Genomic DNA, 19,576 nt, shown 5'->3' with positions numbered 1-19,576 from the left:
CCTCAATAAGACTGATTTTAAACCCTGAATTAAAAAACCCACACTTTGACTTAAGACCTCTATTATCAACATGGCTAAATCTCAGAGAATGTTGAGTAATGAGAACAAGCTGCACCACCCACACCCATTGGCAGGGCTGCTATCAAAACACAAAAAAACCCAACCAGAAAAAAAAAAAAAAAAAAAAAACAATGCTGGTGAGGACGTGGAGAAACTGGAACCTGTGCGCTCCCAGTGAGCCATAAAGTGGTGCCGCTGCTCTGGAAAACAGTATGGCGCCTCCTCAAAAATTAAACACGGAGTTACCATGTGGTCCAGCAACTGCCCTTCTTTTTTTTTTTTTTTTTAATTTTTTTTAATGTTTATTTATCATTGAGAGACAGAGACAGAGCATGAGCAGGGCAGGGGCAGAGAGAGGAGGAGACACAGAATCGGAAGCAGGCTCCAGGCTCTGGGCCGTCAGCACGGAGCCCGACGCGGGGCTCGAACTCACAAACCGCGAGATCATGACCTGAGCCAAAGTCAGACGCTCAACTGACTGAGCCACCCAGGCGCCCCGCAACTGCCCTTCTTGATAGACACCCCAAAGCACTGAAAGCAGGGACTTGAACGGACGTTTGTACACCCGTGTTCGTAACAGCACCGTTCACGGGAACCAAAGGGGGAAAGCAGCGGAAGGGGGCCATCAAAAGATGAATGGATAGACAAAATGTGCTCTATCCATACAACAGATTATTGCTTAGCCTTAAAAAGGAAGAAAATTCTGACTCGTGCTACAGTAAGATGAACAAGGTTCAAAGACGGGCTTTGAGGGCATTACGCTATGTAAAATAAGTCAGACACAAAAAGATAAATGCCGTAGGAGTCCGCTTACATGAACTACCTGAAGGAATCAAATCCATAGAGATGGAAAGCAGAACGGTGGTTGCAAGGAGAGGGAGGGGTTAATGGTCAACGGGGATACGGTCTCAGTTTGGGAAGATGGGGACGTTCTGGAGCCAGATGGGGGTGATGGCGATACAACGGTGTGAACGTACTTAATGCCACTGGACTGCACCCCCAAAATGATGAAGATTTATATGTATTTTACTGAAATTCAAAAAAATGCAATTTTCAGAAATGCAAAATGAAATTCTCAAAACTAAAAGATAAAAATTTCAAAAGTTGCATACACACACACACACACACACACGCACATACTATGACACCATTAAAAAGAAAGTTTAAAATGGGGGGAGGGGCAGACAACGATGATGATGATGAAGCAAAACAGTCCATGACCAGGAAACACACCAGTCTCCATCAGGCCCCACCATGTGCTGTCCACTGTCTCTGTCCTCTCTCGGCTGCATTGTCCCCTGACCAAGAAAGGCATCTGCGCGCCACCCTGCCGCACCCTGTCCCGTCCCGCCCCACCCCACCCCACCATCCTCTCCTCCAGGGAAGGCCTCTACTTTGCATGCTCGGTAACCATTTTGGTCGTTCGCCCATTTTTCGATCTAATGCCTGTCCCCTCTCAAGAATGTGAGCTCCCCGAAGGACCTGTCTGTTTTGTGCACTGTTGTATCCCAAATACCTATAATGGCACCTGGAGCACAGCAACTTCTCAGTAAATACTTGCTGAACGGATCAAAAGTACAAAAAGCTGTAAAACATGATCACAGTAAAATGCCATTTTGGTAAACCAATCTTGCTTTGTGCCTGCAACAATGATGCTATTGTCATCATTTCTGGGAGGACGGGGATCGAGTTGATTTTTGTTTCCTCCTCTTTTGCCTATCTGCATTTTCTACAGTGAATTGATGTTGCTTTGGTAACATACAATCTGATAGGTTCCTTCTAATTCTCTTTAAAGTTCCCAGGGGCGTCTGGGTAGCTCAGTTAAAGTGCCTGACTCTTGATTTTGGCTCAGGACACGATCTCCTGGTTTGTGGGTTTGCACTGACAGGACAGAGCCTGCTTGGGATTCTCTCTCTCCCCCTCTCTCTGCTCCTCCCCTGCTCACATGCTCGCTCGCTCTCTCTCTCTCTCTCTCTCTCTCTCTCTCAAAATAAACACTTAAAAAGTAAAGTTTCCAAAATAAAAAGAACTATGCATCTGTCCTCTTTGGTATGTGCGGTATGGAGGGGGAGCATGACCTCCATCCCCTGGGGACTCTCGGGGCCCACAGAGTGTGAACAGGACACCTGAGGTCCATTTAAGAGAGGGTGCAGCCACTCCAGAGTAGGTTCCAGAAGCCCTGACGGAGAAATGCCTCAGCTGCTAGCTGGGTGGTTTGAAAGTATAACCTTTCACCCTGTGGCTCATTCGTTTGAAGATCTGCCCTTAACGCCTTTGTTTTGTTTTGTTTTGTTTTGTTTTGTTTTCCTCATTAACTTCCATGTTAGATGAAAAATTTTCATCTCCTCCTTCCTACCCTGAAAGTAGAAAAAGGTTTTTTTGTGTGGTTTCAATAAAATTAATATTCACCTCTGTAGAAGCTGGAGGGTGTCTTCACTAAAAACTGGAAAAAAAGATGGTTACTGCAGTCTTCTTCATAGGCACCAATGTGTAATTCAAGAAAGGAAACTCAAAACTCCAATATAACAGATACAACATGTATACAAGGTTTTTATGTTCATATCATGTACATTTCTCACGACACTAAACTTCAACAACTTTTTTTTTTCCTAAGGCAGGCTTCACGCCCAGCATGGAGCCCAACACGGGTCTTGAACTCATGGCCCTGAGATCAAGACCTGAGCTGACATGGAGTGGGATGCTTAACTGACTGAGCCACCCAGACACCCCAACAACTTCCTTCCTAATGGCTAAATAATATCCCACATACAACATCAGCTACACCTTACTTAGCCGCTTTCCTATTCTTGGACCCTTAGGGTATGTGTGTGTGTGTTGCCAATATAAATAAGGCAGCGCGAGAAGTATTTTGGAGTATAAACCTTTGGCCACATCTTTGCCCAAGGAAAAACGACTAGGTCAAAATGTATGTTTGTTTGTTTTTTTTTTTTTAATTTTTTTTTTCAACGTTTTTTATTTATTTTTGGGACAGAGAGAGACAGAGCATGAACGGGGGAGGGGCAGAGAGAGAGGGAGACACAGAATCGGAAACAGGCTCCAGGCTCCGAGCCGTCAGCCCAGAGCCTGACGCGGGGCTCGAACTCACGGACCGCGAGATCGTGACCTGGCTGAAGTCGGACGCTTAACCGACTGCGCCACCCAGGCGCCCCCAAAATGTATGTTTTGAAGGCTCTGGATATATATCGACAAACTTCCCTCTAGATCCATATTCTACAAGTGTATCTGTCTACCCGCACTGTATGAGCACACCCAACATAGAAGGCTTGAGGTTTACTAACATTTTTTTTCCCCAAAGTTAATGGTTAAAAAATCAGTTTGTGTCAAGGGAAAAGCTGAGGGGGTAGTGCCGGGAGCTGTGGGTGTTTACGACTGCGCACACAGGAGCTGAACCATCGGAAGTGCCTGGTCTGCAAGGGCTGTAGTTCGTTTATCTCAGTTCCCTAGGAGTCTGCACGTCGTTTTATCTCGGTACCCAACTGGCTTGGCTTGGGGCAACGGAAAACGTGCCGGGCGTGGGCCCTGCCCTCATGGGGTACAGAGGCCCGTATCTCAACACCAGGGTACCCGCATGCAGCCTCCGGGAGGTGATCACTACTACGTCATCCATCCTTTCCTGGGCTCCCACCCCATGTCCGTTGCACCATCAGCCCCGGAGTTGACTGTAATTACAGAAGGCAAGAAGAGACACCAGCAGCCCGCCTTCAGCTCCTCGCTCGGCGCTTGCTAAGCTCTGTGTCGGTAGATAAGTCGGTCGCCCCTCAGTTCCCCCATCCATGAGATGGGGACAAAGACAGCGAGGAGGGTTACGAAGAGAGTGCAGGGAGACAATGCACAGGGCCGATTTCACCTAATGGCTTCCGATCACGGGTCTGTATTGGCCCGCACAGCAAGAACGCTCAGAAACGTTCTGTACCGTAATTTGGGTTACTGGCCGTGTTTTTTAGATCGGGGAACTGAGACAGGCGGGACTGCGAGTCACACGCCCAAGGGTACCCTCCATCAGCTTTTCAGCCAGGGCTCCGCTGCCCAGGACAGCACTGCCTCCGAGCAGTCGCTACGCCCGGTGCTTCGCCTACACTCTTCACGGAAGGACTGCTGTTTCTCGTCTTAGGAAGAATGGAGCCCCTGGCACAGGGAGCCATTTGTCCAAGACCCTACAGCGAGGACACAGCCAGGAAGGAGCCGGGTCATATCTGCCTTCACAGCGCTCCCTGCTCTTGCTTCTGTGCAAGTAAATGGAGTGCACGCAGCAGGCACTTGATAAAGACTGAAAGAGACCTGTGCGGCCGAGGGAGCTAGATCCCAGGAACAGGCCCTCCAGGAGCAGCCGGGCTGCTGGGAGTCAGCAAGGCACCTGCCACAGCCAGGGAGCCAGGGCACCTCCCCTTCCCGGCCAGCCAGGCCAGCCTCCTCTCCTGGGGCAGAAAAAGCAGGGGGAGGGAGGCCCTGGCAGGCCTGGCACAGGGCCCACCCAGCTCAGGCCCTGGCGAGGCTTCTGAGACTGTTCAGCCTTAAGGAGGGCAGGCACTTCCCCCCCCCCCCGACCCCGGGGCCTACAGCAAGGAAGGGGGAAAGTGCCCCCTGCCCGGGGGCAGGCAGGCAGCATCTCTGGGCCTGGCACCAGCTGCTCAGACCGGGCCTCGAGTGCCCATTACTCATCATTTTCCTGGCCGTTCTGGCTACGCCCTCCTCCCGGCTAGGAGCCTAGCTCCTTAGGATGGGAGGGGGGTCCTGCCAAGCCCCCGCCAACTTAGGGAGACACCCACCTGCCCCGATCCTTGCCACACTAGCCATCCCACACCCCTGCCCACATCCCTCCACACCCCTCTGACCCTCAGAACGTGTCCCCTTTCCCTCCCTCCTGCCCTCTTGTCTCCATCCTACCTCCAAGCAACTCCATTTTTCTTAAAACCCAAATACATCCCTTCTGTCAACCCAGTCTTAATTCCCTAAGAGCCCGCCATCCTCCTGACTCCCAAAGCAGAGCCCCTCAGCCTACTCCTGCCTTGAAAAGTCTTGCTTCCCCCGCACCTCTATTTCTCCTCATTGGCCTTACCCACCTAGTGTCTGCCCGGAATGGCCCGGTGTAATGGAGCTGATATGAACAGACCTCACCGAATCCTTACCACCATCCTGGAAGCCAGGCAACAATGGGAGTTAAACCCATCTCCACCTACGTCACGAAAGGAGGAGAGGCTGAGGCCCAGAGAGGCGCAGTAAGTGGCTGGAGGTCACACAGCTGCTGAGCTGCTGATCCAGGGTTTGAACCAAGGACTGCTGGCCCTGAAGTCAGTGCTCTCAACTGTCTGCTCCACAGTCTCCCCAAACAGCCCCGGCCAGCCTGGAGTGGGGGATGATCTTTACCTCTTCCAGCCCAAACACCCACATTCCGAGGGCAGCTTCCTCTGGCCTCCTTCACAAGAGCCACCTCTGAGGCATGCTTCACACAGAGCATTTTTCTGCTCGGCTTAAACTCCTCAAGTCTAGGATAACACCTCTGAAGCCTAGCACTGCAATGTGTTCCAGGCTCTGGGAGAGTCAGTTAATTGGAAAGGGCATGGGTTCGGGGCCACCCCAGGCTGGCAGTTCTTGGGGGTGAGCAGGCTGGAAGGAGTAAGTGGCCCAGGTCTCCGAGAAGCCATAACTCCTGGAGTAAGTAAATAGAAGCAGAAACTCAGACTAAGACCCCTAAAACCCCAAAGCAAGAGAGGGTCAGAGAGGGTCACGCCAAAGGTCACACAGCCAATAGATGGCAGAACGGGAACTTCAGGGGGGGGAGTCACGTGCTAAGTTGGCACAACTGGGGCTTGAACTGAGGGTCAGGACCTATACTTCAGTCCCCCGTTTTATAACGTTACCGACCAAATCACAAATGAGAATACACCAATTTAAATGTGCAACTCAATCCCCCCGCCCACTCGTGATTCCTTTGCCTTGCTCTGTTTCCCTAACCCTCATCACTTTCTAAGACACTTGACATACTTGTGTTATTAGAACCTGACGTCCACTGGATCAGGGACCTTTGTCTCTTTTGTACTCTGGCATACTTCAAGCACCTAGAACAGCGCCTGCTCCATATAGTAAATGTTCAATAAATATCTGAGTAAGTAAATCAGTCCGGCAAACTTTTATCGAACACTTATTACGGCCCAGCTGTGAACTGCAATCACTTTGCCGGGTCCCAAACCGACCTAGACACGAATGTTCCCTAAACCCTGTAGCAAGCCTGGTTCCAGAAAGGAGCTAGCAAACCAACCCCACTTTGAGCCAAATCCATCCATGTCCTTAAACAACCAAACTCTCAAACAAAACGAAAACATGACACATCTCCGAACTGAAGAGAACCCACATTTCCTGGAGGCTCCCTCTGAGAAGCAACTTCACCTCACCCCCCAAAAGGCCCAGCAAGACTTAGAGAGTCCGCAGCCCCTCGGCCCAGCCACCCAGATTCACAGCTGCCGCTTTTCCAGCATTACTTTGGCGAAACAGGTCTCAGATCTGTCATGGCCCAGCTGGTGAGTGGCACTGGGCCAACTCATTTGTAGTGGACGCTCCTCCCCGGGATGTCAGAGGAGAAGAAGGGTCCAGAAATGTCCTTGGCCTTCTGGCCTTCTCTCTAGTGCTGTCCAGTACCTCCTAGTGGGAGGGTCGCTGCAGGGGCGGGGGTGGGCAAAATCAGAGCCACCTCTGAAAGTGTGACATCTGCAGATGTGGACTCCCTGGGTTCCTGCAGCAATTCCCAAGGATCCTCCCCTTCAGTCAGCAGGGACGGGAGGGCCAGTGATTCCCAGGCGCCTCTGGGGTTGGCTGAACCAGACTGCAGAAGGCAAGACTTGGAGATTTTCATATACAGCTTTTGACCAAAGCCAAAAAGCTGTTCCAAGAAGTCCTGGGTCCGTTTGTCTCAGTCCAGGGAAGAGAACAGCAATTATCAGGAAAGACTGTTCCAGAGAGCCGTAGGGCATTCCAGAAGGGCTGCCCTACTTCTGAATGGTCTTCCAGAAGAGGAAACCAGTCTCCATCCCCCCCCCCCCCCCCCAGCCAATGGGCTACAACAGCAGCTGCAGCAAACATTTAAGGAGCTTCTGTGCCAGGCACTCTGCGTAACCTGCAGCAGAGTGGGGCCTGCCACTGATCCCCGCCCCACTTTCCAGCTGTGCAACCTTAGGCATCTACTGCCTCTCTGAACCAAAGTCTTCTCATCTGCAAAATGAGAGACCGCCGTCTACTTCGTGGGATTGCTGTGGGAGTTCGCTGAGATAACGCTTAGGTGAGCCCCGAGCCTGCCACACGGTAGCGCTTAAAAAGGCGCAGTGCTTTCAAAGAAACGGATGGACCTATATGGAGAAAAGGGAAATTAAGAGGTCCCTAAAAGTCCTGTAAACCATTATTTACACATTTAGTTATTTCCTAAGCGTTCGTTGATGCCTGTTTGTTTTGTTTTGTTTTTCAAATAAACTTAACCCTCGCAGCATCCTGGGGGGTGTAAACGGCAGAGGGCAGAGCAACAGTCCTAATGACAGAGGACGAAAACAAGGCCCCTTGAAGGTCCGGGGAGGCGGCCGGCAAGCACCCGAGGAGGGGCCCTCCGCCCTCAAACCCTCCGGAGTGGGTTCAAAACATCGGACGCGGGGATAAACTGGCTGGAGGCCATCATCAGCGGGGCAGTCGGCGCCAGGACTATAATTCCCCACTGCTAAGAAGTGGTCATCTTTCATCCCTAAAGGAAAAAACGCATGCCGGGGCCCAGACCCTGGGGAAATAAGTCAGCGTCCCGAGACGCCACACTCGTGCTTTCAACGCTGGGTCAGGCCCCGCAGAAATAAAGGAGATGGCGGCCCCCGTTCCGGAGAAACAACGAGCCCCCAGGGCTCCAAGTGGGGCACCGGGGCCCCAGAGGACACCCCCTGAGCGCCGGCCGGAGGAGGGGAGAGGACGGCGGCGGCCGCTCACCTGGCAGCGGCGTTCTGCGCTCCTGGCAGGGCCAGACCCCAGCCCGCCCGGAGCCAGGCTGGGGTCGCCCCTGCTCGGAGAGGCCCGGCCCCCCGAAGCAGCCGGCGGCAGCCCGGAACTCACCTGCCGTCGCAACCGCGCCGCCGCCGCCTGTCAGTCAAGCGCACCCACCGCTGCACCGCGCAGGGCCGTGGGGCCCGCTGGCTGCGTCCCGCCTCCTCCCCCTCAGCCGCCCAATCGGAAGAGGCGAACGCCACGAATGGGGGCGGGGCCAGGCGGGCGGTGCGGGCCGGGGGCGGGGCCACAAGGGTTTGGGGCGGGGCAGGGCGGTGCCGGCGCTCTGCGCTCTGCGCTCTGACCTCACTGCTGCGCGCCGGAAGCAACCCGGGCCACGGCACAGGGGCGCGGCGGCCGGACCGCGGGGCCGGCAAGACCATGCCGGTCACCGGGAAGAGTTTCCGCCGGCGCCGGGCCGATTCGGAGTCGGAGGAAGATGAGCAGGACTCAGAGGAGGTTCGGTGCGTTTGGGGTGGGGCTTCCAAGGGGCCAGAAGAGACAGCGGTTTGTGATACTCATCACCGGCCAGGCTCCTCGTTGACTGTGAGCCGAGGTTGTTGTCCCTTTCTGCAGAACAAAAAACTGAGGCTCCTAGGGCTGCGGCCGCCGCCGCAAGGCCGCACAGTAGCGAGAGATTTCCCCCAGGATGCGCGGTGGGTCTGATTGCAATGGGTCTAAGCGCAGGGTTGCCTTCTGGATCATTGTGCCTGCGGCTCAGCAGTTGGACAGGGATGCCGGTCGAAGTTGCCTTTTGAGTCTGAGTTCCGCGGAGGGGGTCTCAGACTGTGCGTTGCCTCTTTGCAGATTAAAACTGGAAGAGACCCGCGAGGTGCAGAACTTGAGGAAGAGGCCCAACGGGGTGAGGTGGGTATCGCAGGGGCCCCGCGGGAAGAGCAGGCGGAGATGACAGACACATGCCCCCGCCTGAGTCGCCACCACAACTATCTCTTCAGACATAGCCCCTTCTCTTGACACACTGTACACCTAACATTGCCCTGGAAGGAGTCCAGTGTTCTTTGCAGACGTTTACCCAGGAGATGGCCCGAGCCGTGTGGTCTTGAGGTTTGCTCCAAAGGTGCAAAAACAGGTTATCAATTCGTGTTTTTATTGCACCTGATTGCAAAATGCACACGAATTGTTAAGTTTGGAAAAAAATTTTGAAGTATAATCGAAAAAGTAAGCAGCACCCGTAATTCTCCCATCCACAGGTAACCAGCGTTAACATGTAATGTTCTGTCCAGTGTCTCTCTTTTTTGGAGATTGCAAGTACTCTTATTCCGTGCTGTTTTCAGCTCATCACGTTTTGGGCATTGACATTATGGATTATTTTTCCCAAAAACCTTTTTAGTGGCTGCATAGTATTCCACTGCATGTATATGCCATAATTTAACTAATCCCTTACTTAGGGGCTGTTGGTCATTTGTAAATTTTCGCCACCAAATATGGGTGCAATAGGTATTTTTCTACATTTGTCTTTAGCTTCCTTTTCCCGGAAGTCAAAATCTTAGAAATGAGATTTCCAAGCCCAGATAATGCCAAATGGCTTTGTAGGAAAGCCTACCACTTCACCCTACCCCCTGACCCAGCATCTAGAGTGCTTTATTTTTAAACTGTTTTATCCTTGTAGGCTTTGCCAGGTGGCTTTGGTGCCCACTCCTCAGATCTCGCCTTTGCTCTAATGTTGCAACCTACAGACTTTCTAAGTGTTCTGCCTCGTGTCTGAATTGTGCCATTTCTCACTGTCTCTGTCTCTGTCTCACTCTGCCTTTTCTTTCTGCTCAGTGCTGTGGCCCTGCTGGTAGGAGAGAAGGTACAAGAAGAGACCACCCTCGTGGTGAGTTGTGGGGTCCTCCTTGGGAATGGAAAGCTGTGGCTGCTCTCCAGTAGGTGACTGTGTTTTCTTTTTAAAAAAAAAGGGGGGGGGGGGTGCCCGGGTGGCTCAGTTGGTTAAGTGTCCAGCATCGGCTCAGGTCATGATCTCACGGTTCATGGGTTCAAGCCCCACGTCAGGCTCTGTGCTGACAGCTCAGAGCCTGGAGCCTGCTTCAGATTCTGAGTCTCCCTCTCTCTCTAATCCTCCCCCACTCACACTCTGTCTATGTCTCTCTCAAAAATAAATAAAGTTTTTTTTTTTAAAAAAAAATTAAAAAAATTTTTTTTAATTAAATTACACAAAAAAAAAAAAAAAAAAAAAAAGACCACTGCCAATTATACAGATGCTTCCTCACAGCTGTGTTTGCTTTCTGCAGGATGACCCCTTTCAGATGAAGACAGGCGGTATGGTGGACATGAAAAAACTGAAGGAAAGGGGCAAAGATAAGTAAGTGGGGGACTCACTGAGATACAAAGTAACCTATAGCCCCTGCCTGGGTCTACGTGCCTCCAAGAGAGCTGGGGCCCACAACAGCAGCTCTAGTGGGGCATTCTGAAGTATCCTTCATGCTTTGTAGTTTAAAAACAAATGAAAGCAATGGGGCGCCTGGGTGGCTCAGTAGGTGAAGCCTCTAACTTGCAGTTCGTGAGTTCGAGCCCCGCATCGGGCTCTGTACTGATGGCTCAGAGCCTGGAGCCTGGTTCAAGTTCTGTTTCTCTCTCTCCCTCTGCCCCTCCCTTGCTCACACTTTGTCTCTCTGTCTCTCTCTCACTCTCAAAGATAAACAAACGTTAAAATATATATACATATATATATATGTGTATATATATGTATATATATATATATATTTTTTTTTTTTTTAAATGAAAGCCAGAACTCTTTAAAAGAGTCCTTTAACTCTTCCGCTTAGAGTGCTGTGGGTACTCTCCTTCGGAAAAGGTGCATTGTGTAGTGTGTTTCAGACCCAAGTGGAAATGTTGTTTTTGTTTTTTAAGAAACACGTGCTCCGTCTCTCTCTCAAAAATAAATGGTAAACATAAAAAAAAAAAAAAAAACATAAGAACACAATTATAAAATAATACATTTGAATAGTGTAAAAGTATCTAGTCATTCCCCAGAGGAATCTGCAACATTTTGCTTGCTTATATTCCTTCTGTTTACATATCACGTGTGTTTTTTTCCACAACCACAAGCAGGATGGGCTTGGGTGTGTGGGTTTTACTTGTATAATATCAGACTCGGCCTCACCGACATGTGACTCAAAGGTTCCGCTTCTTTGCCCCTCCCTCCAGGATCAGCGAGGAGGAAGATCTCCACCTGGGGACATCGTTCTCCGCGGAAACCAACCGAAGGGACGAGGATGCCGACATGTGGGTATCAGCCTGGCTGTGATCGATGAGGCGCTGGATCCAGCCAGATACAGTCCCGAGATAGCTAGTCACAGATGACATTTCTAGAACCATCCAAAGGCCAAGGCAGAGTTGGCCCCTGTCACTCCACCTCCCAGGCTCGTGAACTTTGAGGGAAAAAAAATCCTAAAAATTCTCTGAAATGATGGTTCTTGGGATTTTAGATGCCCCGACTAGTAATAGTTTTCCCCTAAATATTGTAGGAATAAAACACTGCACTTGCCCACCTTTTCACTGACGAGACTGTTAACCAAATGACCACCGTTGACCGTTGCATTCTGTTTTCAGCGAACCTTAACATCTATTAACAGCAATAGATTGGGAGGACACAATCTCACCACAGAGGTTGGTGCTTTAAAGTCAAAAAAAAGTTCTGCGTGGTGAAAAAAACTCGAATTAATTTTCACGTTTCTCATTTTTCCACGGACTGATGAACACTCCTGGGCCATCACTGCTCTGTGGGCCAGTGTTGGGGACCACTCATTTTAAAGAGAGGTTTTGTGAGCTTCCCACCTCTCCCTGAGGCCTGTGGGTTTCTCATTTCAGGATGAAGTACATTGAGACAGAGCTCAAGAAGAGGAAAGGGATCGTGGAACACGAGGAACAGAAAGTCAAGCCAAAGAATGCAGAGGACTGTCTTTACGAACTTCCGGAAAACATCCGTGTCTCCTCAGCCAAGAAGACCGAAGAGATGCTTTCCAACCAGATGCTAAGCGGCATCCCCGAGGTGGACCTAGGCATCGAGTACGTTTCAGACCCCGATCTAGCCTCTCTCCTGCCCTGGGCCCACGGAAGAGCGCTCTGCTTTCCGGCTAAGGGGACTGTTTCTTACCCGTCTCCTTGGAAACCCACAAATAACTCTATTTTCTCGGGTAGGCGGAGATGCTTGTGCCCAGAGCGTCTGAAGGATAGGTCAGCGTTGCTAGGGAGATGCTAGAGAAGGTCTCCTGAAAGCAAAAGCGTGGTGTTTTGTTTGTTGAGATATAAGAAACACATAACGTCATGCTGGTTTCAGGTATACAATGTAAGGATTATTTGTATGCAAGCGTTTATTTTTACGTGGTCTTTGTTCACAGCTCTTCGGCTGTTCTGCTCAGGCCCTTGTAGTCCTCTGTTTTCTTACCCATCCCATGAGCCTCCTTTTCATTTTTGCAAAACACCTGCTCTAAAACAGGATTGTCGGGGCGCCTGGGTGGCGCAGTCGGTTAAGCGTCCGACTTCAGCCAGGTCACGATTTCACGGTCCGTGAGTTCGAGCCCCGCGTCGGGCTCTGGGCTGATGGCTCGGAGCCTGGAGCCTGTTTCCGATTCTGTGTCTCCCTCTCTCTCTGCCCCTCCCCCGTTCATGCTATGTCTCTCTCTGTCCCAAAAATAAAAATTAAAAAACGTTGAAAAAAAAAAAAATTTAAAACAGGATTGTCATGGAAGAAATATGACAGTCAGAATCCTCTTTGGACGTAAGAGAAAGTTGGGAGGCTTCTGGATCCTCGCCTCTTTTCTGGAACTAGCTTCGAGCCTTAGGTAGTTTTCTTTCCTTCTCTGGGGCTCAGTTTCCCCTTGATCAGAAGAGGACAGTAAGGGGCGCCTGGGTGGCTCAGTCGGTTAAGCATCCCAACTCTTGATTTTAGCTCAGGTCCTAATCCCAATCCCAGGGTCGTAGGATCGAGCCCCATGTCGGCTCTGCTGACAGGGTGGAGCCCGCTTGGGAGTGTCTGTCTCTCCCCCCACCCCCACTCACATGCACTCTCTCTCCCTCAAAATAAGCATTAAAAAAAAAAAAAAGAAGACAACAGATAGATAATGCATCTTCGACAGCCGTGAGAACACACGAGCTGGGAAACTGCGGAGCCCTGTGCTCCAGAGGGTGATTTCCTCATGCGCCGGTGCGTTTCCAGCCTGACTGGCAGTTCTGTCTGAGAACCGAAGGCGGGAGGACTGAATACATGGCGTGACTCCCTTCTCCCCACAGCGCAAAAATAAAAAATATCATTTCCACGGAGGATGCCAAGGCCCGTCTGCTGGCAGAGCAGCAGAACAAGAAGAAAGACAGCGAGACGTCTTTCGTGCCCACCAACATGGCCGTGAATTACGTGCAGCACAACCGATGTAAGCTGCTCTGGGCAAGCAGCCCTGTCCTGTTGGCTTGCCCCCCCCCCCCCCCCGCCCCCCAAGTTCCTGTATTTTGTCTGACGCGTCCCCTGGTCTCTTTCGATCCAGTTTATCACGAGGAGCTCAATGCCCCCATTCGGAGAAACAAAGAAGAGCCCAAAGCGCGACCCTTGAGAGTGGGTGACACGGAGAAGCCAGAGCCTGAGCGTAAGTACAGCGGAGGCCCCAGAGCTGCCCGGAGCAGTCATCAAGCCCCTGGAGGCGGGGTGGACTCTGCAGGGGTGGGGCTTGGGCTCTGGGGCCGGGGCATCTGGGCTCCACTCTACGTTCGTTTCCCTTCCCCTTGCCCAGCCTCGGTTTGCTCATTTGGAAATGGGGATAGTAACAAAACCTACCGTTAGGGCTTGCTCTGACGATTCACTGGGCTATTAAATATCAAATATAATAGAAACTCGAAAACTTAGCATATTTCAATAAGCAAAACTAAACTCAGAGTTACTCATAATTTTGCCAAAGGTGAGCGCCGTTAACATTTTTATGTGTCGCCTTCCAGACTTTAAAAAAATATTGACGTAGGGGGGCCTGGGTGGTTCCGTCGGTTAGGCATCCGACTTCAGCCTAGGTCATGATCTCGCTGTTTGTGAGTTCAAGCCCCACATCAGGCTCTGTGCTGACAGCTCGGGGCCTGGAGCCTGCTGCAGATTCTGTGTCTCTTTCTCTGTCTACCCCTTCCCCACTCACACTCTCTCTGAAAAATAGAAATAAACGTAAAAACTATATCGATGCATACAGAAACATATGCCGTACACATACTTCATAGGGTCTCCTCGTTTTTCACTCAGTAGTGTGCCCTGCACGGCTCTCTGGGACAGTAAATACGTATTTTCCCTTTCAGTCGCCTCGTGTTCCGCGGCATGGAGCTACTCCGGTTCCCTCTAGTCGGACGCTTACGTGGTTTCTCATTTTCCCCCATTTAATCACTGTCGGGCTGACCCTTTTTGCCTACATCATGTCCTTCGGCTGCGTGCCAAGAAGTCGCCAACGCTCCTCTAGAAGTGGGGTGCTGATTTGTCCTTCCCCCTCCACTCGCAGCATCCAGCTGTGCCCCTTTCCCTCCAAGGGTCTTCTTTTTCGTACCAATGGGGTGAGCCTAAGGAAATGCTAAATTTGCTGAGGCTTCTGAAAATCCAGACTGTTTGCTTTTTCTTCCTTCCTTTTTTTTTTTTTTTTAATATTTTTATTTATTTTTGAGACAGAGACAGAGCGTGAGTGGGGGAGGGGCAGAGAGAGAGGGGGACACAGACTCGGAAGCAGGCTCCAGGCTTTGAGCCGTCAGCACAGAGCCCGACACAGGGGCTCGAACTCACAGACGGTGAGATCATGACCTGAGCCGAAGTCAGGCGCTTCACCGACTGAGCCACCCAGGCACCCCCCTCTTTTTTTTTTTTTTTTTTTTTAAGATTTTAAGTAATCTCTACACTCGCCACAGGGCTTGAACTCACAACCAGATCAAGAGTCACTCATTCCGCTGATGGAGCCAACCAGGCGCCCCGCTTTTTCTTCCTTCTTACTTGAGAAATTATTTTCTATACCGTCTTGGGTGCACAGTCATTAATTCCCAAAGAGTTTTGTGTTATTCCCACATAGTAAGCAAGGACTTTGGAGTCACCAGACTTGGGTTCAACTCTCAACCTACGTTCACTTTCCGAGTGACCTTGAGGAAGACCATCTAAGCTCTCTGAACAGTGATGGCAATATGTCCCCGTTTGAATTGCCGTGAGGGTTAAAAAAAAGGCATATCTAGGGGCGCCTGGGTGGCTCAGCTGGTTAATCGTCCGACTTTGGCTCAGGTCATGATCTCGCGGTTTGTGGGTTCGAGCCCCGCGTCGGGCTCTGTACTGACAGCTCAGAGCCTGGAGCCTGCTTCAGATTCTGTGTGTCCCTCTCTCTCTGCCCCTCCCCTGCTCACGCTCTGTCTCTCTCTGTCTCAAAAATAAATAAACGTTAAAAAAATAAATAAGCCGTATCTAAAAGTATTTAGCACCAGGCCTTGTACCTAATCAAACTCTCCCTGAAATAGAACACCTGTTGTCACCTGGTCCCATGCTGATGTCAGCATACCCCACCGTACCGTCATCTGACTCTACCCTGTGTTTATTTCACTCACTCAGTAACCAGTCTTTACTGAGGCCCTACTATGTTCCTATTCACCAGGGTAGGCCCTGGGGCTTCTGTGGGGAATGAGGCAGGCGTGGTCCTAGCCTAAGCAGAGCTAAAAACCTGTCGGTTGATTCCAGCACGGCCAACAGCTTCTGCTCTTTTCCTTCTCAGGGTCCCCTCCTAACCGCAAGCGTCCTGCTAACGAGAAGGCTACCGATGACTATCACTATGAGAAGTTCAAGAAGATGAACAGACGCTACTAAGGGTAGCAAAAGGGAGAAGTGCAGGATGGACGTAAACAGCACTGTCCCCTCCCTAACCCCTTGACAGACGGCTTCCCAGACAGAGGTGGACAGAAGTTTATTTGCTACCAGACAGTTCCCCAAACTGATCTCCACTGGTCCTGCCACTTAGCTGCTGGATTTTCTGGGCACTGCGTTTGTGACCTTTGAAACAAGACAATGTGGAGTTTTCCTGTTTGGGGGCAAACTCCGTTCTTGTGTGAGCATTATAAAATCTTGTTCGTAAATCTATTGACTTTCTCTGAATATTTGCCCTGGGTCGGGAAGAAACAGCGGTGTTCGAAGCAAGAGAACACCCTTTCGCTCGTGCTACTATTATAATATATACGCAATCGTGTCTTGTACTTTCAAATTCCTAGAGGTCGGGAACGCGCCCTTCACCGTGTGTAGTGGGTCCAGCTCACAGCAGAAAAGTCTAGGATGGGATCAAAGGGACACTGGTATTTTCTGACTTTTACAAAGTTACCGGTTTCTTTTCATCAAGAAAGAAAAAAAATTTCTGTCACTTTCAGCACTTAAGTATTAAATATGAAATGAATCCAACCATACTATTCGTACTGTGTCTCCTTATACCAACCCCAGGTAATGTGTTGAGAGCCTGTGGGTTGGGCAGCGCAAACGCAAAACTCAAGTTACTAAGAGAGACTGTCTCATTTAGTTTAAAGATGTAGGGGCGCCTGGGCGGCCCAGTCGGTTTGGCACCCGACTCTTGGTTTCGGCTCGGGTTGTGATCCCAAGGTCATGGGATCGAGCCCTGTGTCGGGCTCGGCACTGAACGTGGAGCCTGCTTGGGACTGACTCCCTCTCTCTCTCAAAAAAAAAAAACAAAAGTAGGCTTCAACCTGCCAGCTCTCGGGTACAGTGCCCCCGTGCTGTCATTTTCCTGAGGCACTGACACATGTTGAGATGAGAAAAGGGCAGGTGGGTTGACTTCTGGGCTGACTCATTGTAGGTGTTGCAGCTAGAGGAGTTTGCCTTTGGAGTCCAAGCTCAGCCCTGCTTATATCCTTCAGGCCCCGGGCCTGTTATATCCTTCGACAATCTCTCTCGGAGCCTGTTTTCTCATCTGTAAAATGGAGATCGTTTTTCATTTTTATTTTTTTCCCTCCACTAAAATGCATGGTAGTGAAGGCAGGAACCACCTATGCCTTGTTTTTGTTTTTGTTTTTGTTTTCCCTTGAATTCCCAGGGTCTAGTCCATAACCCAACACATTGGCAATCCTCAACCCTATGAATGAATGAGTGAATGAGTGGAAGAATCCTTAGTCATCATGTTGATAGTATGTATCCTTCATATGATGCCATAAAAGTAGCACTCTACCCATGTAACGTTTCCTCCTCAACGCTCATAACCACAGTCTAATCAAAAGAAAAACGTCAAATTCCAATAGTGGGCCATCCTCTGAAAGATTTGACCAAGTACTCCCCAAAACTGTCAAGGTCGTCAAAACCAAGGAGAGCTTGAGAAACAGTCTTAGCCAAGAGGAGCCTAAGGAGACATGAAAACTAAATATAACGTGGTATCTTGGGACAGGATCCTAGATCAGATACAGGGCATTAGGCAAAAACTAAGGAAACGCTTTAGTTCTATCAATATAGGTTCGCTAATCTTAACAAATGTTAACACGTTAATATGTTAATACGGGAAATTATGTGGGAGGATATATAGGACCTCTCTGTACTATCTTCTCAATTTTTCTGTAGATCTAAAATTATTCCCCACCGCCCCCCCCCCCAATTTTTTTTTTTTTTTCGTGGACTCCAGCGGCCTCCGTCTTTCACCTCCCGGAAGCAAGAAAGCGCCCCGCCCCGCACAAAGATGGTGGCCACAGCGGCGCGAGGAGACCCGCCCCGCACAAAGATGGCGGCCGCGCCCGGGAGGAACCGGAAGCGCGGTCTGGCAGCGGCGCGGGTCCGGGGCAAGCGCGAGAACGCGCGGGCGGCGCGGGTCCGGGCATGAAGCTGGGCCGGGCCGCGCTGGGCCTGCTGCTGCTGGCGCCTTTGGCGGTGCGGGCGGTGGAGCCCATCAGCCTGGGACTGGCCCTGGCCGGCGTCCTCACCGGCTACATTTACCCGCGCCTCTATTGCCTCTTCGCGGAGTGCTGCGGCCAGAAGCGGAGCCTCAGCAGGGAGGGTAGGACGGGGGGCGGGGGCGGGCCCGGGATCCGAAGCCGGAGCGGCCCGGGCGGGGTGGCGCCGGGCTCCCGGCCACGACCACGACCACGACGGACCGGGGTTGGTCGGAGATCCGAGCAGGCGAGCTGCGGCCCGGGCCGCTTCCTCCGCCGAGAGTTTCGCTCCTTCCTGGAGGGGCGGTGGGAGCTCGGCCTGCCGATCCGCAGCCCTTTCCGGCCGGGCGGTGCCGGGGGAGGGGCAGAGCTGGGGCGAGGGGCGCAGGGAATGGGCAGGGCTAGCAGGGGGAGGGCCTCGAGCCCTCCCGCCCTCCCCCCCGCCCCGGCCACCCCCGGGGGCCCGGTGCTGACGTACCTCCGCGTTTCACAAGGTGCTCCGAGAGCTGAGCTGGCCTTGCTGGCTTTCACGGGCGCCTCTAACCCTGGGCTAGATTTCGCCAGACACACGGACACCCCGTCCCTGACCGGCTTTGTTTTTCCCAGCGCTGCAGAAGGATCTGGACAGCAAGCTCTTTGGACAGCATCTTGCAAAGAAAGTCATCCTAAATGCTGTGTCTGGCTTCATAAGCAACCCGAAGCCGAAGAAACCTCTCACGCTCTCTCTGCACGGGTGGACGGGCACCGGCAAAAATTTCGTTAGCAAGATCATCGCGGAGAATATTTACGAGGGTGGTCTGAACAGTGACTATGTCCACCTGTTTGTGGCCACACTGCACTTCCCACACGCCTCCAACATCACCCTGTATAAGGCAAGAGCGGAATTTTGGAATCCTTCCTGGATGATGCTGGGTTTCCGGGGTTTCTTTGCTGTGGGGTGGAACGCGGGAATTGCGTGTTGAAATGAATGAGCCGGGAAGACGGCTGCCTGCGCCTGTTCCCCTCTGAAAGGTGTGGAAGTTCGGGGGAGTTTGAGGTGGAGCGGTTAATACCGTCAGAGCTTTGTGACGGTTGCTGGTGAAAACAGGCTCAGTATGCTACTTATTTTAGTAAGGGGAGTCGTGGCATTTTGGAGATGGACGTGATCAAATCCAAGCTAAAAATCATCGCGCCTAACTCACGTGGTAAAAGAGGAAATGTTTCCAGAAAGGCCTAAGGTGGTTTAGCTAAAGTGTCGCACACTGCTTTTACGGTTTAACTCGCTGGTAAACAGCCTGGACTTTGGCAACAGACACGCCTAGATGTGAGTCCTAATTCTCCCACCTGCCAGCTGTGTAGTCTCGGGACTGTCCCCTGAGCTGAGACCCAGGTTCTTCTCTGTAAGGCGTGGTTGTGAGAAATCCCTGAGCTCTGTCGAGCTTGTAACATGCCACCTGCCACACGAGCCTTCAGATACATGTCCACTCTTTTTTTTTTTTTTTAATTTTTTAAATGTGTATTTATTTTTGAGACAGAGAGAGACAGAGCATGAACAGGGGAGGAGCAGAGAGAGAGGGAGACACAGAATCTGAAACAGGCTCCAGGCTCTGAGCTGTCAGCACAGAGCCCGACACGGGGCTCGAAC

The 19,576-nt window shown here is 51.3% G+C and overlaps 3 protein-coding genes across 7 annotated transcripts in view; 2 read left to right on the top strand and 1 right to left on the bottom strand.

Annotated features, from left to right (window-relative positions):
* The window catches only part of USP20 (ubiquitin specific peptidase 20), a 44,668-nt gene extending 36,429 nt beyond the window's left edge, over positions 1-8,239 (bottom strand). For 2 of the 4 annotated variants that reach the window (XM_049630016.1, XM_049630029.1), the window contains exon 1: positions 8,035-8,151. The gene's annotated coding sequence lies outside the window, so the exon portion shown is untranslated. The other 2 variants (XM_049630017.1, XM_049630023.1) reach the window with 2 other exon arrangements.
* Positions 8,240-8,390: 151 nt separating this feature from the next.
* CD4H9orf78 (chromosome D4 C9orf78 homolog) lies at positions 8,391-16,489 on the top strand. Its single transcript, XM_049630055.1, has 9 exons — positions 8,391-8,552; positions 8,896-8,955; positions 9,874-9,925; positions 10,341-10,411; positions 11,257-11,334; positions 11,920-12,117; positions 13,342-13,478; positions 13,590-13,688; positions 15,813-16,489. The coding sequence occupies exons 1-9, from the start codon at positions 8,470-8,472 to the stop codon at positions 15,902-15,904; spliced, it is 870 nt and encodes a 289-aa protein (XP_049486012.1). The 5' UTR covers positions 8,391-8,469; the 3' UTR covers positions 15,905-16,489.
* Positions 16,490-17,808: 1,319 nt separating this feature from the next.
* Positions 17,809-19,576, top strand: part of TOR1A (torsin family 1 member A) — a 7,673-nt gene continuing 5,905 nt past the window's right edge. For both annotated transcript variants that reach the window (XM_049630050.1, XM_049630054.1), the window contains exons 1-2: positions 17,809-18,077; positions 18,559-18,824. In XM_049630050.1, coding sequence (XP_049486007.1) covers positions 17,900-18,077; positions 18,559-18,824 — 444 coding nt within the window. In that variant the 5' untranslated portion in view covers positions 17,809-17,899. The remainder of the gene's footprint in view (positions 18,078-18,558; positions 18,825-19,576) is intronic.

The sequence above is a fragment of the Panthera uncia genome, chromosome D4, assembly GCF_023721935.1.
Source record: "Panthera uncia isolate 11264 chromosome D4, Puncia_PCG_1.0, whole genome shotgun sequence".
NCBI lineage: Eukaryota > Metazoa > Chordata > Mammalia > Carnivora > Felidae > Panthera > Panthera uncia.
The sequence above is the reverse complement of the archived record's forward strand: the minus strand, read 5'-3'. Positions and strand labels throughout refer to the sequence as shown.

Coding starts and splice junctions, on each gene's coding strand:
- CD4H9orf78 (XM_049630055.1), top strand. CDS start 8,470: ATGCCGGTCACCGGGAAGAGTTTCCGCCGGCGCCGGGCCGATTCGGAG. Junction 13,479..13,589: donor TTACGTGCAGCACAACCGAT/GTAAGCTGCTCT, acceptor CTTTCGATCCAG/TTTATCACGAGGAGCTCAAT. Junction 13,689..15,812: donor GGAGAAGCCAGAGCCTGAGC/GTAAGTACAGCG, acceptor TTTCCTTCTCAG/GGTCCCCTCCTAACCGCAAG.